The sequence below is a fragment of the Amblyraja radiata genome, chromosome 14 (genome assembly GCF_010909765.2).
Source record: "Amblyraja radiata isolate CabotCenter1 chromosome 14, sAmbRad1.1.pri, whole genome shotgun sequence".
In the NCBI taxonomy this organism is placed as follows: domain Eukaryota; kingdom Metazoa; phylum Chordata; class Chondrichthyes; order Rajiformes; family Rajidae; genus Amblyraja; species Amblyraja radiata.
The window spans coordinates 34,302,773-34,318,557 of NC_045969.1; the positions used below are offsets into that span (position 1 = coordinate 34,302,773).

Below are 15,785 nucleotides of genomic sequence, written 5' to 3' on the forward strand. Positions count from 1 at the left end.
AAATCAAAGCACTGAAGAAATAAAGGTTCACCACCGATGTTCCGGCAACTGATGGTTAGGCACCTCCTTTAATCTAGACAAAATTCCAAGAGTGCAGTTGAAATCACCCCCTAGAAGTCCCCCCGAAAATGAGGCGCCTATGTTGGTCGAGGCAGCCGGTCTCAATCTCATCAGGACTATTTGCTCGCTGTGGCCAGGGTTCTGGAATTCCAGCCCGGCTGGAGCTGGCAAATCCATTCCCATAGCCAAATTTCAAACCCTATTTTGTGGCAAGGTATCTTGGCGCACTATGCAGATCTTTTCGGTACTGTTCCAACTCCTCTTGGAGGCCGTGATCTCTGTTGGTTCGGCAAAATGGATAATCCAGAAAGGCTCTGGAACCAAGGGTAACAGCATGGTGGCGCGGCAGTAGAGTGCCAGGGACCCAGGTTCGATCCTGACTACGGGTGTTTGTCTGTATGGAATTTGGACGTTCTCCCCATGACTTGTACTGGTTTTCTCTGGGAAGCTCGGTTTTCTACTACCCTTCAAAGACGTAAAGGTTTGACGGCTAATTGGCTTGGTATAAATGTAAACTGTACCTAGTATGTGTGGGATAGTGTTAGTGCCGCTGGTTGGCGCAGACCCGGTGAGATGAAAGACCTGTTTCTGCGCTGTATCTCTAAACTAAACTAAACTAAAGTCGATGGTGGACCTGTACTAGTGAACTTAAGGTGTGAAATTCTCTAATCCACTGGCAGGATTGGTGTGCTGATATCAGGGCCTTTCTGCCACACCAACATCCTCATAATCAAGACTCTAATCACATACAACCTACCACACTGGGAAGGCTACTGCACTCACATGCCTGACACCAGATTCCTTAAGATCTCCATGCTGTGTCATAGCAACAGATTTTCAAGAGGACAAAGAAGATGTTTCAAGCACATTCTTATAGTCTCCTTGAAAAAAATGTAACAACCTCGCTAATTCATCCCTGGCCTCTGACACCATCTTGCTCATCAAGGGCAGAGTCCATAGTTCCTCAAAAGCCACAGAATGGAACCGCAAACAGGTTACTGCAGGAATTGCTGGAGGAAGAAATAACAAGAACAGCAACCAACTTACAATAGCAATGTCCCTAAGCAGCAAAAGGAATTTCTACTATCACATCATCTAGTGGCATGTTGATCTAGGTTATTCGCGTACAATAGGTACAGCAGTAGAGTTGTTACCCTGAGGCATCAGAGATTGGGGTTCAATTCTGACTACGAGTGCTGTCTGTACAAGGTTTGTACCTTCACCCTGTAACCAACCATGTGGGTTTTCTCCGTGTTCCACGGTTTCCTCCCACACTACATGACGTGCAGGTTTATAGGTGAATTGACTTCTATAGATTGTCCCTAGTGTGTAGGATACAACTAATATATGGGTGATTACTGGTGGACTCGGTTGGCTGAAGGGCCTGTTTCCACGCTGTATCTCCAAACTAAACACCAGCATTTACCCAACTGCCCAAATCCACGATGTCGACAAAACCTCGATATTTTTGCTCAACAAAATGTCCTGGCCCTGTGTCAACTGCCATTGTTAAATGTCCCACTTTTATTTATATTTGCCAGAATCACCCATGTTGTGTGATTATGAAAAAATACTAAGGTCCATACATCTAGTGCTGCATCTCTAACTTCATTGCCTTCTTCAAAATCCTGAATACGTTGTTCTCTCCCAGTTTATGTAAATCTCTCCCAGATTTATGTAAATCTTACTGTATACCGTAAATTCTTCCGGCTCACTAACGTCATTAGAGGAAACAAGAAGTGGGTACATGCATCAAACAAAAACATATATAATCTGCCTCCTCTGAACTAACAAAAATATTGTTTTAAATAAAGATATTATACAGATATACATTTTTTAACATATTATTTCCTTTTTACTGAATCCTCAATTATGATAAATTTACACTTTAAAATATGACCCAACCTCTGAAATTATCTTTTTGGGGAATTCACTTGCTTTTCTTTTGCAAAACAAAACAGTTGACAACTTCCAGGTAAAATTCTGAAAATCAGATCCTTACCACCATGCTCCAGCGGGGCCATAGTAATCTCCAAAGAGTGGAAGACATGATAGAAAGAAAGGCACGCCCCAGGCAGCAACATAATACACACTGTAAGAGATGGAAGATAAATAAAACATAGGTCATGTTTAATCCTGAACAAATAAACTAACATGAAATACATTTTAAAGCACAAAACATTTAGTCACCATAATTGTGGAAACACTATTCCACTACATTAAAAAAAGTTGCCGGAGTGCTGGATACAGGATGCAGAAAACCCAATTAATAGCACCTTTAATGATCTGTCAACGACTGTCCCCATTATTTTGGAGCTATAGATTAACCCAGTGCTTTTCTTTTGTTATGGTACACACAGAAAAACATATGGCGTGTAAAAAAAAACAGTATGGTGTACCAGCACCTCTAAGAGGTTTGAAGATTCTCAACTTTTTTGATTACTAACTTAAATTTTTTTTTAAATTAAATTAGGTGGTCAGGCTCTTAAATAGTTTAAGCAGTTTATAGGACGATGATCCTCCAAAGACACCAACAATGAGGAACAATATGAGCACGGTACCTGTTTGTCTGCAAGAGAAATGGTTAACTATTTCAAAATCTTACAAGTTAAAAAGCAATAGTAAATGTGACAAGATCGTATGCTAAAGAGCAAAAATAGCTGGCCAAAGACAGAGCTAAGTCATCTCACAACAATGATCACATAGAAGGTCCACAGACCTGCTGTATGTGGTCATGAATGGTGAGCGACATTTAAACAACTAACCAGATGAGGAGGTTGCAGGAATACCTCCATCCTCAATTATGGCAGAGGCCAGCATGTGCTAAAGAAAGTATTTAAAATTCACAACTATATTCACCAGAAATGCCAAATAGTAGACCCATCTCTATTTCCTTCTGGAGATCTTATCTTTCACAAAAGCCATCCAGTTTGATTTAATATCATTAATCAAGTGAAAGTAATAGATAGTGTAAAAGCCATGGAACTACACAGCATCCCAGCTGTAGTATTAAAGATCTGTTGAAGAATATGTTATGCCTCTGGCCGAGCCATTCCAGAACAATCACAACTGGCATCTATCTGAAAATGCGGAAAATTATCCAGATTTGCTCTCTTCATTAATATCACTCACTAATGATTGCACAATATTCACTTCCATTCGCAACTCTTTAATAAATGAAACAGCCCATACATCAAGTATCATTAATAGCACAAAAATTTAAAGCAATGTATAGATCCATTAATATAGAATCTATCTATTCATGTTATTCCCTTTATCATGTATCTGTACACTGTGAATGCATCAATTGTAATCATGTATTGTCCTTCCACTGACTGGTTAGTACGCAACAAAAGCTTTTCACTGTATTTCGGTACATGCGACAATAAAGTAAACTAAATTCATCTGATCACTTAGCCTTGATATTCAATGGCACTACCCGAGTCCCCTACTTTCAATTTTCTGGGCTCATTCCAGGTCACCATGTATATCTTGTGGCTGCAGGAGCAGATCAAAGGCTGGACCAAAGTCCAGTAATTCACTTCCTGACAATCCAAGCCTTTTCCACTATCCACTAGGGACAAGGTAGGAGCAGGATGGAATGCCTTCCACATCTTGACGTGTCCAGCTCCAACAAGTTTCAAGAGGCACAACACTTTCCAAGGGCAAAGGAGCCTGTGTGTATGGTATAAAAAAACTGCTGGAGGAAATGGCGGCGCTGTGATACAGCTGCGGCTCGCCTGCAGTCTGTCTGTTTTTACTTTTTGTGTTGTTTTTTTTGTCTAGTTTAGTAATTTTTTTGGTTATTAGGTGGTGTTATGTGTGTGGGGGGAGGGTGAAACAGAGCTTTCTGTCTCTCCCTTCGGGGGAATGCGACTTTTTGTCGTATCCCCCTTCTCTTCCCCCGTCTGCGCTGAGGCCTAATGGTGGAGCTGGCGGCCTCCAACCTGCGACCGACCTCGAGGGTCCGGAGGTAGAGCCAGCCAGGACTCACCAACGCGAGGCTGGCCGTCTTCGAGCTGTGGCGACGTCCGGGTAGCGACACGACTCGGCGCTCCGGTGGGGGCAGACGGCGCGGGGCTGAGACACTCCTGTGTGAGCGGCACGGCTACTGGCTGGAAGGCGCTCCCGTGTGAGCAGCCCGGTGCGGGGCTGAGATGCTGCCGTGTGGGCGGACCGGCTCCCGGCTGGAAGGTGCTCTCGTGGGGGCAGCCCGGTGCGGGGCTGAGACGCTGCCTTGTGGGCGACCCGGTGCGGGGCGGAGACGGTGCTACGGCGGCTGAGGCGGCGGCGACCTGGATCCGGGGCTCGGCCGCGGGCCAGTGGAGGACAATGTCGGGAGCTCGCAGGTCACAGGCTGGTGCCTGTTTTCCGGAGCACCCGTTGCAACAGCTGCGGGCAGCTTCGACCACCCCCGGGCCGCGGAGCTTGAACCGCGGGACTGATGCCATGGCCCGGTGGGGTATCGCCTCGGCGCAGAGGGAGAAGAGGAGGGAAGAGACAGTAACTCTAAGACTTTTGCCTCCATCACAGTGAGGAGGTGTTTGGTGAACTCACTGTGGTGGATGTTAATTTGTGTTTATTGTGTTTTGTTATTATTACATGTATGGCTGCAGGCAACAGCATTTCGTTCAGACCGAAAGGTCTGAATGACAAATAAAGGATTCAATTCAATTCAATTCAATCAGTAGGTCAGGCAGCATCTGTATTGGTAAAAGAACAGTCAATGTTTTGGGTCGAGAACTTTCTTCTGGTAATCTGCCCACCGTCCTCAACATTTTTCTCTTTACCATCAATCGCATAGTGGCTGCAATGAGTTTAACTCTTTTTGTTCTGTACACTCAGAGAAGAGATGAGAGCAAAGGTGCAGGAAAAAGATGCAATGTAATCAAGGGCTCTGTTTACTCTGGCAGAGAGAAAGGCAAAAAATACACTTCAAAGGCACGTGTGCAGAACATCTCAGCATCAGAGAAAATGCAATGGAGTCAGGGGATCTTGGAGAATGAAGAGAGTTCTTACTGGAGGCAGGGTGAGAGGAGGTATGGTCTGTGGGTTAGCAATGGATGTTTCTGGTCTGAAATGGAGATAGAGGGATCCAATAAAATGGACCACATGAAGGCGGGAGAGGGGGAAGAAAATCAGAAGTGGACGATTTCCTAGATGAAGGCCACTCCAAAAGAATACAGCAAGGAGGAAATACAACATAATTATCATTAAAAACATCCTTTCTTTTGAAGTCTGTGTCAGTGGGTACCTCTCAAACCACACACTGCACGGTTTGTGGGCAAGGCTCATATTTTGGGCGAACTCTGAGTTGAAAATATACCTTTCATCATGAGCTCTTAACATTTGGGTCATCGTAAAGGTTAATGAATCCTTGCCTACAACATTTAGGTCCATCTATATGCATTTCAATTTGTTCAAATTTTTCCAAACTAATTCATTCTTATTTTATTAGTTTAAGTATTGGTAAAACATAAAAATATTCAATACCACTTTGAATCTTTGTAGCACTGAAATTAAAATAGTGTAATTTAAGAGTTTTATTAGATATCCAACTTTATGTTGTCACTAAAACAATAGCCATGTTATTCTATTAAATCAAAGAAAAAATGAGAAGCTGCCTTTAAAGTTATTAAAGCCTGGAGACAGAAAATTGAAGTAATCTAAAGAGGCAATTCAAGATGGTATTTTCACTGGCACTTGCATTTCAATTTCCTTTCTGTGATATACGGTAGTGTTCAGAGTGAAATAGGTTTCGCAATGTTAGCTTCTTGCACAATATTGGTAGAAGAGGTTGGGTTGTTCGACATTATTGACATAGAATTCAGCATTTAATCCTACAATGCAACATACTCAACGTTCACAAAGAGTTTCCACTTTTTGCAATGTTTTTTCCATTGCTGTCTGAAATTAACCAGAACGGATGCAAAATTGAGGAAGTAATTGGGGAAATTTACAGAAATATTATCTCTAAACCAAATGGCTTCCTCAAAATGTTGTATCAGTTGCGAAAATATTGTGATGGAAGCTGATACCGCACACATAAACTCAATTGTCACTGTGCACTTCTACTTCCTGAGAATATGGAACAAGTTGTGCTTGGTGTGGGTAGGGCCTGTGAACAACAATGTCACTCTGATAAGTGTGTAACAAAACAAAAATAACCCAAAGTATTCTGTAGGGCCTTCTGATTCCATTGAGGGCAGATCTACAGTATTTTTATTTTTTTTGGAATAATTTAAGGAAGCATAATTTAACACAAAACAACTGCAGGGTACTTTCTGGATTAGTATGACCTTTCCCTTGAGTGTGACTTAAACCTCTAACCTCTAATATGCAGTTGATAGATTCTCCTGAAGGTGTGTACTGGCACTGACTGGGTAACGCCCCACCATTCTGGAGATTGGATCCCAATGGGCCTACGATCACTTGAGATCTTGGCTCTTTAAGTGGTCCCAACCAGTTCAAATATTGGGAGGTATGGGAAGTTGAGGTCAACAGGTTTGCAGTAAAGGGATAAGGCAGATAGATAATGCTATAACAACAAAGAAATCTAAACTCTCCAATGTCTTATAGCCAATGCCCATCTCCACAAGTGACCCTGGTCACTGTGTGGTGTGAGGCTTTTAAGTTTATTGCAAATTGCATGGTACATCACTTTACTCCATTAATTGTCACTGGACTGAACTGAGGATTCCTGGTTTCATACTGCAGCCTCTCTGTTGCCTACTCTAGGATATTGGCATCCCCTATTAAAATCATACAGGCAGTTGTTAACTATTAGATATAGAACGAAAAATTTTTGTTGGCAACCATATTCTCTGGTAATTATAGCATTTGAGACACTATATAATAAAGCAATGTTATTTTCAATTACTCACTCTGTACTTACTCTATACTCATGACTGCGTAGCCGGTCATAGTGCGAACTCCATCATCAGGTTCGCTGACGATACCACTGTTGTGGGACGTATCACTGATGGAGATGAGTCAGTGTCTAGAAGTGAGATCGACCATTTGACCAAATGGTGCCAGCACAATAACCTGGCTCTCAACACCAGCAAAACCAAGGAATTGATTGTGGACTTTGGAAGGGGTAGGTTGAGGACCCATAGTCCCGTGTATATCAACGGGGTCGATGGTGGAGAGGGTCAAGAGCTTCAAATTCCTGGACTCAATATCTCTGAAGATCTCTCCTGGTCCGAGAACACTGATTATAAAGAAAGCTCATCAGCGCCTCTACTTCCTGAGAAGGCTACGGAGAGTCGGTATGTCAAGGAGGACTCTCTCGAACTTCTGCAGGTGTACAGTAGAGAGCATGCTGACCGGTTGCATCGTGGCTTGGTTCGGAAACTTGAGCGCCCAGTGTAGATCAGTGCATGCTCCTTTAACATAGTGACCTCACCACTACTAAGTCTTTACACCCAGGAGCGGAAAAGACTACAAAAAATTGTAAACACTGCCCAGTCCATCATCGGCTCTGACTTCCCTACCATCGAGGGATCTATCGCAGTCGCTGCCTCAAAAAGGCTGGCAGCACCATCAAGGATCCACACCATCCTGGCCACTCACTCATCTCCCCACTGCCTTCAGGTAGAAGGTACAGGAGCCTGAAATCTGCAACATCCAGGTTCAGGAATAGCTACTTCCCCACAGGCTATTAAACTCAACTCAATCAAAACTCTGAACATTAATAGCCCATTGCACTTTATCTGATTATTTATGTGTGTATATATATATAATCAATAGTATATGGTCACACTGATCTGTTCTGTATTTATTTATGCCTACTATATTCTGTTGTGCTGAAGCAAAGCAAGAATTTCATTGTCCTATCTGGGACACATGAGAATAAACTCTCTTGAATTAACAATTTTAAAGCTTTTGTTGTTTTAATGTATTAAGTCATTACTGGTTATTGTAAATGTATTTGTTATGTTGTTGCTTAACCTGTCTGTTAAGGTGCAGCAAGTAAGAATGTCATTGTTCTGTTCCTAGTGCATATGTCAATTAAACATTTTTGACAAGATCTTTTTACTATACCTCAATATCAAAACACAAATGGTCTTTTTCTTAAAAGGTTATTTTCAATTGTTTAAAATGTAATTACTCACATTTGGTGGATTAGATAAAGTTTCAAGTGCTTTTATTTCCATGATAAAATAATTCAATCAAATTGTACCATTTGACTGCTCTTCAATACATCAATATATACAGGACCAACATATTCTATAAAGTATAAAGTTACATTATAAAGGTTTGCTCAATTGCATGGATGTATGTTGGGCTCCATAAATGCAAACAAGTTCCAATGAAAATTTGAAAAAAAAAGTAAAAATCCATCTAATTTAGGATGTAATCTATGTAGAGGTTATGGTTTACATAGAAACATAGAAAATAGGTGCAGGAGTAGGCCATTCAGCCCTTCGAGCCTGCACCGCCATTCAATATGATCATGGCAGATCATCCAACTCAGTATCCTGTACCTGCCTTCTCTCCATACCCCCTGATCCCTTTAGCCACAAGGGCCACATCTAACTCCCTCTTAAATATAGCCAATGAACTGGCCTCAACTACCTTCTGCGGCAGAGAATTCCAGAGATTCACCACTCTCTGTGTGAAAAAAGTTTTCCTCATCTCGGTCCTAAAAGATTTCCCCCTTATCCTTAAACTGTGACCCCTTGTTCTGGACTTCCCCAACATCGGGAACAATCTTCCTGCATCTAGCCTGTCCAACCCCTTAAGAATTTTGTAAGTTTCTATAAAATCCCCCCTCAATCTTCTAAATTCTAGCGAGTACAAACCGAGTCTATCCAGTCTTTCTTCATATGAAAGTCCTGACATCCCAGGAATCAGTCTGGTGAACCTTCTCTGTACTCCCTCTATGGCAAGAATGTCTTTCCTCAGATTAGGAGACCAAAACTGTACGCAATACTCCAGGTGTGGTCTCACCAAGACCCTGAACAACTGCAGTAGAACCTCCCTGCTCCTATACTCAAATCCTTTTGCTTACACCAAAGTAGCAACTAAAAGCTTCAATTTCTATGTTTCTTCATCCTTTTGCCAGTAACAGCTATCAACCTGATTAAACTGGGAACATCATGCTTGGTTTCTTTAAAAACGCGTGCAGAATTCCATATTTTTAACTTAAGCTTATGCACAAAAATAGCACAGCCTGGATATATGAAAATAAAGCCCCATACTCTTGTTACAAGGCTGTAAGATTTACAAACTGCAAATTACTTTTAAGATGCATGTTCCTTTTCCAAATAGCCTATTGCGGCTTTCCATTAAACTTCTCCACTTAAGAATGTTGCAGTTGAAATCCATTTGTCAAAACAGGGAAATATTAAAGGTGAATAGAAGTTTAAATGGCTCAGAAGAAAGAAAAGTGAAAAACCCACTGGAAAGGTGTGCAAGAGATGGTTAAATTATATAATTCTTATGATTAGCATGCCAGATGCTAAGCATTTTTAGAATTTCTTGGTGTTTTTTTTTCAGATTTCCTGCATTCCACAATAGCTGGCCTCGAGCTACCTCGAAATATACGCCTCTGATGTTGCGATAACTCCTTATTGCGCTGTGCTCCCCATCAAAAATTGGCCCGTTTTTTCCATCATACGTCTGATCCGAAACCCTCTCTGGTTCCTTCTGCCTCCTCCCATCCTGCTATTAATGTACCCTCTGTCTTTTTTTACCAGGCTGTCAGTTCATGCATCTCATTTTCTGTTCTGTACCTATTGATTTTCTACTTCTTGTTCCATTATCTCTTTAATTCGCCAACTTATGTGGCCTTTGACCTGTCCTACCTTGTTCACACTCACTCAAGTATCAAATCTTAAAAATGGCTTCCCTTGCAATTTATGCACTATTATTTCAGGAATCCGCAAAGCATCCTTTCAAATCCCTGTCTTCATCTTGGTCAGTGCTTTGTCTCTTGTCATTATCATGTGTAAATTAGTGTCCCACTTAACTCAACTCCTCCATTCCCTCTGTGTCGTCAGCAAACTTGAATAAAATGCTATTTTGAACGAGTTAAAAGTTCCTCCACTGAACACTGGGGAAAATGAAGGCATAACCTTCAGTCTGCACCATCGATCTAACTCCCTCATCACCAGATCCCAAGTGAATACCTTTGACTAAATTAACATGTTTCCAAAATTGGATGTCCATTGCGATCCTAGGTAGAGCTTCTACGTTATATCCTTTTATTCACAGAGACTTTAACCGTAGATTTTGGCCAGTCTCAAATCCGACCTCATCCTGTTTACAAATCAGAGCCTCATCTCAATCTTCTCCTCTATTCCATTGGTCTTCCGGTTAATTTATCGTCCAACATTTTCAGTAAAATTTAGCTCATGTGAAATTCTGCTGCCCATTTCCAATAACACATCAATTCCAACTTTTATACAACTGGCTTTTGGTCTGTGGTGCCTCAGAATTGTAAAGGGTTAAGGGCCTGTCCCACGAGCATACGACTGCATGCGGCAAGCGCGATCTAACGTGGTCGCTTGAGCCGTATGGCCTCGCGGGGCTGGTCCCACTTCGATCGCCGGAGTCGTATGGAGTTGTGCGGAGTTGGTCCCGACATCGCGCGGGGCTCCGAAAAACTGACACTGTCCAAAAATTTAGTGCGGCAACGGCCTGCTGGCCCGCAGCCGCATTGAGGCCGTATGCACCGCCTCGACGGGCGCGCGCAGCATCTTGACGGTGTACGCCTAGCGCGAACTTCCCGCGGACTTCGCTCGAACTTCACGTCAACTCGTACGGGATCACTCGGCCTCCGCGCGGCCCCCGCTTCCGGTTTGGTCGCGCTCGCCGCATGCAGTCGCATGCTGGTGGGACAGGCCCTGTATGGGGATCACTCGACCTCCGTGCGGCCCCCGCTTCCGGTTTGGTCGCGCTGGCCGCATGCAGTCGCATGCTCGTGGGACAGGCCCATCTTGTAATTAAATTTCTCTTTGATCTGACCTTCTCTAACATCATCCACCTTCGGTGGTAGAACATTCCTTCCAACCTTCAACTCTAAATCGAATTTCAAGTGCAGTCTACTCTCTCCCACTGTTGGCAACATGCTAATAACAATTTACCACTATTCTTTGGAACTTTGTTCACTTAAGCTCCAAACCTCTTTACCACCCATTTTTCATTCAATCCCTGTTAAAATTTTCCTCATCTTTGCTATCAGACTCCTGAACAAATCACCCCTTTCAAAACCCTTTTCAAGCAATTCAAGATTCAAGAGACATTTATTGTCACATGCATCAATTGATAGTGTAATTTGGGGTCACCATACAAGCCATACGAATAAAAAAAGAATACAACACACGATAGACTTTAACACAAACATCCCCACACAGTGGAATCAAAGTTTCCTACTGTGAGGGAAGGCACCAAAGTTTAGTCATCCTCCCCCTTGTTGTTCACCAGTGGTCGGGGCCTCCCGAGCCCTCCGCAGTCGCCGCTACGGGCGGCCCGATGCTCAGGCCCTCTCGCCGGGATGACCGGAACTCCAACGTCGGAACGGAAGAACATCCTCAGCGGCTTGGACTTCCGAATCGGCCACTTCCTACCGGAGACCGCGGCTCCCGAAGTCCAAAGGCCGAGCTGGGCGGAGATTCACACTGGCGGCCCTCGGCAAAGGGATCCCAGGACTCCGCTATGTTAGACTCAGCGCCACCCACGGCTGGAAGCTCTGCAATCCACAGCTCCACGATGTTGAAGCAGCAGGCCCAACACAAGCAGCAGGCCCAACACTCCGGAGCCACAACACGGCGATCCCCAGTAAGGCATCGCCTGCCCCGTGGTGAGTTCAGTGCTGCACCACTGCTGAAGCTATGGTCGGTCTCCGGCAGGAAAGGCCACGCCAATCCAGCTGGTAGGCCACGAGGGGGGGGGGGGGGGGGAAGATGCAACTCGGAGAATAGTCGCATCCTCGCCAGGAAGTGACTGGGAGACAGTTTCCCCCTTTCCCAACCTACCTCACCCACATAAAAATACTAAGAAATACTCCGACACATACTTTTTAAACAGACGACTGTAGGCAGAGGCTGTCATCATGCGGCGCCCCTAGTGGCACTGACCCTTCATAACCCCTTCCTGGAGTTGCCATCACCTGTTCTTACTCTTAACTCTACCTCATTCCGTTCTGCGCTTTAGTTTTTATTTGCACTACATTCTTGGCACTGCTGTTTTGTTGTTCTGCTGTTTTGCATTTGTCGTTGTATTTTTTGTTGCATCTGTCAATACCGTGTATAGGCTTACTCAATAAGCTTCATGTGAAGAAGGAAATTCTTTGCACTTGGTTTTGTATAATGACAATAAATTAATCGGAATCTGAGCTTTTGAATCCAGCCCTTTTGTGAACACCTTGGGGTATTTTATGTTCAAAATCATAGATTTAAATGCAATTTACTTTGCTCTCATTATTTAAAAAAAATAATTTCCAAGTCTTCACTATTGAACTATACTTGGCAAACGTTCTTTCCTTTCTAATTTTTCTCCATCCACTTCTGCAGAACTATTTTTTGCTGAGATCAGACAATTCATTCTAATCTCAACAAACTAATCAATCTATTAAATGGAAACTTATCCCAAAATTGTCTGAAGGGTATTTGGTCATGGAAGTTCCCATTTAATGTTCAATCTTGTGTACCTTGCAGCAGGTATGCAGGTTCAGCAGAATTATAATTAAATGTGAATGATGTTGCTAAGGGGCAGGTTTAGTTTTAGTTTAGTTTAGTTTAGAGATACAGCATGGAAACAGGTCCTTCAGCCTACCGGGTCCGCGCCGACCAGCAATCCCCGCACATTAACACTATCCTACACCCACTAGCGACAAATTTTACATTTACCAAGCCAATTAACCTACAAACCTGTACGTCTTTGGAGTGTGGGAGGAAACCAAAGATTTCGGAGAAAACCCACGCAGGTCACGGGGAGAATGTACAAACTCCAGACAGACAGCACCTGTAGTCGGGATTGAACCCGGGTCACCAGCGCTGCATTCGCTGTAAGGCAACAATTCTACATCTGCGCCACTGTGAGAAAATGCCAATTGATAATAGTTACCTTAAACCCAGATTCTCTGAGACCACATCTTATATTTTGGCTATAATCAGTTTTCTTATTATTTCATATCTTATCATATATTCTGTAATAATTCATCAATGTTATTGTGAGTAAAAACTTCTGGGCAGATTCACTTATTATTTTAATAAAAAAGAAAATGTAAGTTTGTTTATTTTTGTTGAACAATTATAATTTCTAATGAAGAGGTGGCATGTGGTCATCATTGTGATAGATTATTGATTTTGTTAACCTGGCTGTGGCTTAGTTAAAATCTCAGCACCGATTTTGTGAGTTGCCAAGAATAGATTGGGTGTTTTGTAGCAGGGAGGTTTTCCCAATGACTCAGCTCGCTTGCACAGTGAGAGGTTGAGTGATGTATTTCAGGCAGCGCCTGTGGAAAATTACTGAACTAATATAGGTGCCAATAGTGGCAGGTTACAAATGATCACCTTCATTCAAGGCCTCCATTTGTAGAGGTCACAATCAGCCGGAATGCCACTCCTGTTAATTAATCTGCCCACACCCAAATTCAAAGTTTGCACACAAACTATAAGAACTTCTGCAGGTATTTGAAGACAATTGGTGCCTTTGAACCTATACCCCGGTCAGCATCATGAGGTTAAAGGGTGCAAATTTGTAAAGGATTTTTTATATATCCGGAGAGAGTTAAATAATTTGGGGCAGCACGGTGGCACAGCGATAGTTGCTGCCTTACAGCGCCAGAGACCCAGGTTCAATCCCGACTAAAGGTGCTGTCTGTGTGGAGTTAGTACGCTCTACCTGTGACAGCGTAGGTTTTCCTCGGGTGCTCCGTCCGGTTCCCCCCCAAACACCAAAGACATACAAGTTTGTAGGTTACTTAGCCTCGGTAAAAATTGGAAATTGTCCTTAGTGTGTGTGATAGTGCTAGTGTACGGGGATTGCTGGTCGACGTGAACTCGGTGGGCTGAAAGGCCTGTTTCCACACTGTATCTCTAAACTAAATCGCTAGAAGACCCTGCTAATGCGTTATTGAAAATGTGTATTTTGCTGCCATGATATGGATACAGTTACATACAATTCTTGGTCAGAGTGCAACTTTGCTATTTTAAATACATCACGCAGTTATTAAATGATTATGTCACAATGAATACATTTCAAGTACCAAAAAATAGCAGGACATGGAATATGTCTAACAGCAAACCTTTTATATTAGTTAACATGAATCCATTATACTAACTTTTGTTCTAGATGATGCTGGAAAAGTAATTCCTCTTTTAATTACATCAATAATTGCTAAGTTAGAAAGCTTCAAAAAAATTCTATCAGCATTTATTCAGGTGCATTTCATTCTGTCTGACATATAGGAGTTATCTGGGTTTGCAACAAATAAATCTCTGTAATTTTACCCATTGTTTAAACCAGCAACCCACACTTTGCAGCACACAACTCTGTGCTGGCATGCTGCCCAGAAAGGAAAATTACCAGATATGTGTCAACTGTATTTTCAGAGCCGATTCATGGTTCTGCCCATCACTCTTGTCATTGCATACAGCAAATGTTTGCAGAGGAACCAATCATCTACCAAGCAACAGGTGTGTGCGCAGCAGCTTTGTGTAATCAGACTGTAACTCTGACGAATGGATCAAGCCCTGGCATGCATATTGCACTAATAACACATCCTACAGGAAAACACAGCTGAGCCACTGTAATTCTGTTCCATGACATCTTAGATCCTATGCACCAAGTAGGATTAAACTGCAAAATGAGACATTATACTGCTGAATTATACCACAGAAATTTCACCAACAGCAAGCTGCAGATTAGCAGCCCTGAAAGCACACAGCATTCCTTTCCTGAACAGACCAAAAAGAAATGTCCTTCCATGATTTTGGGACATTTATTCACTCAGGATACTAGAAAGAAACATTTATGCACTGTTGTTTTTGCTCAAAAGTAATGTTCAGTAGTTTATAATTTTTGGCTCCTGAAGCTGCATGAGCAGAAATTTGCAAGTTGCCATTGCAGACATGGAGAAACCAGGCAGAAAGAATGCATTTAAAAATTCTCAGTTGAAAATAGGATAACAACTGTAGCTTTTAAACAAACTAGCTATCGCTGAAACAGCTGTAAAAATAATGGCAAAATGAGAAACACAGATGACAAAAAATAAATAAATAAGAGTAAAAGTGAGAGAAGAATAAAGTGCCCAAATGAAGAATAGATGAATGACAGGTAGATACAGTATCGTAGTGAAACTGTAATATCAGAGTGTAGGATGCAGGAGGATGTCTTTTGCCCCCCGCGCCTACATTATTCATTCAGATCAGATCTGACCATTAACCTCAGTGTCACTTTCTTATAGTAACCCTTGGTTCCTTTAATATCCAAATATCTTTCAAATCTTTCTTGAATGTGCTCAGCAGCTGAACCCTCTCTCAGTTTAGAACTTCCAAAGTCAACTTCAGAGTAAATGTTTCAGTTCCATGAACTGAAAACATTTTTGAAGTTTTAAGAGGGTGACTTGCAAAGAATAAAGAGAATGTCTGTGACAGGACAGAGGCAGGAGATAGCAGAAAGCACATATGTTTCAGGAGCTATTCAAGAAAGGTTGGTGCAGGTTTATGAATCATAGTTAATCTGACCGGAGGAGTATGAATAAGGACAAACAG

At 42.5% G+C, this 15,785-nt stretch overlaps 1 protein-coding gene across 1 annotated transcript in view; it reads right to left on the reverse strand.

The window, feature by feature from the left end:
• Positions 1-15,785, reverse strand: part of LOC116980661 (G-protein coupled receptor 1-like) — a 114,630-nt gene that overhangs the window by 41,544 nt on the left and 57,301 nt on the right. The window contains exon 7 of the mRNA XM_033033104.1: positions 2,063-2,152. Coding sequence (XP_032888995.1) covers positions 2,063-2,152 — 90 coding nt within the window. The remainder of the gene's footprint in view (positions 1-2,062; positions 2,153-15,785) is intronic.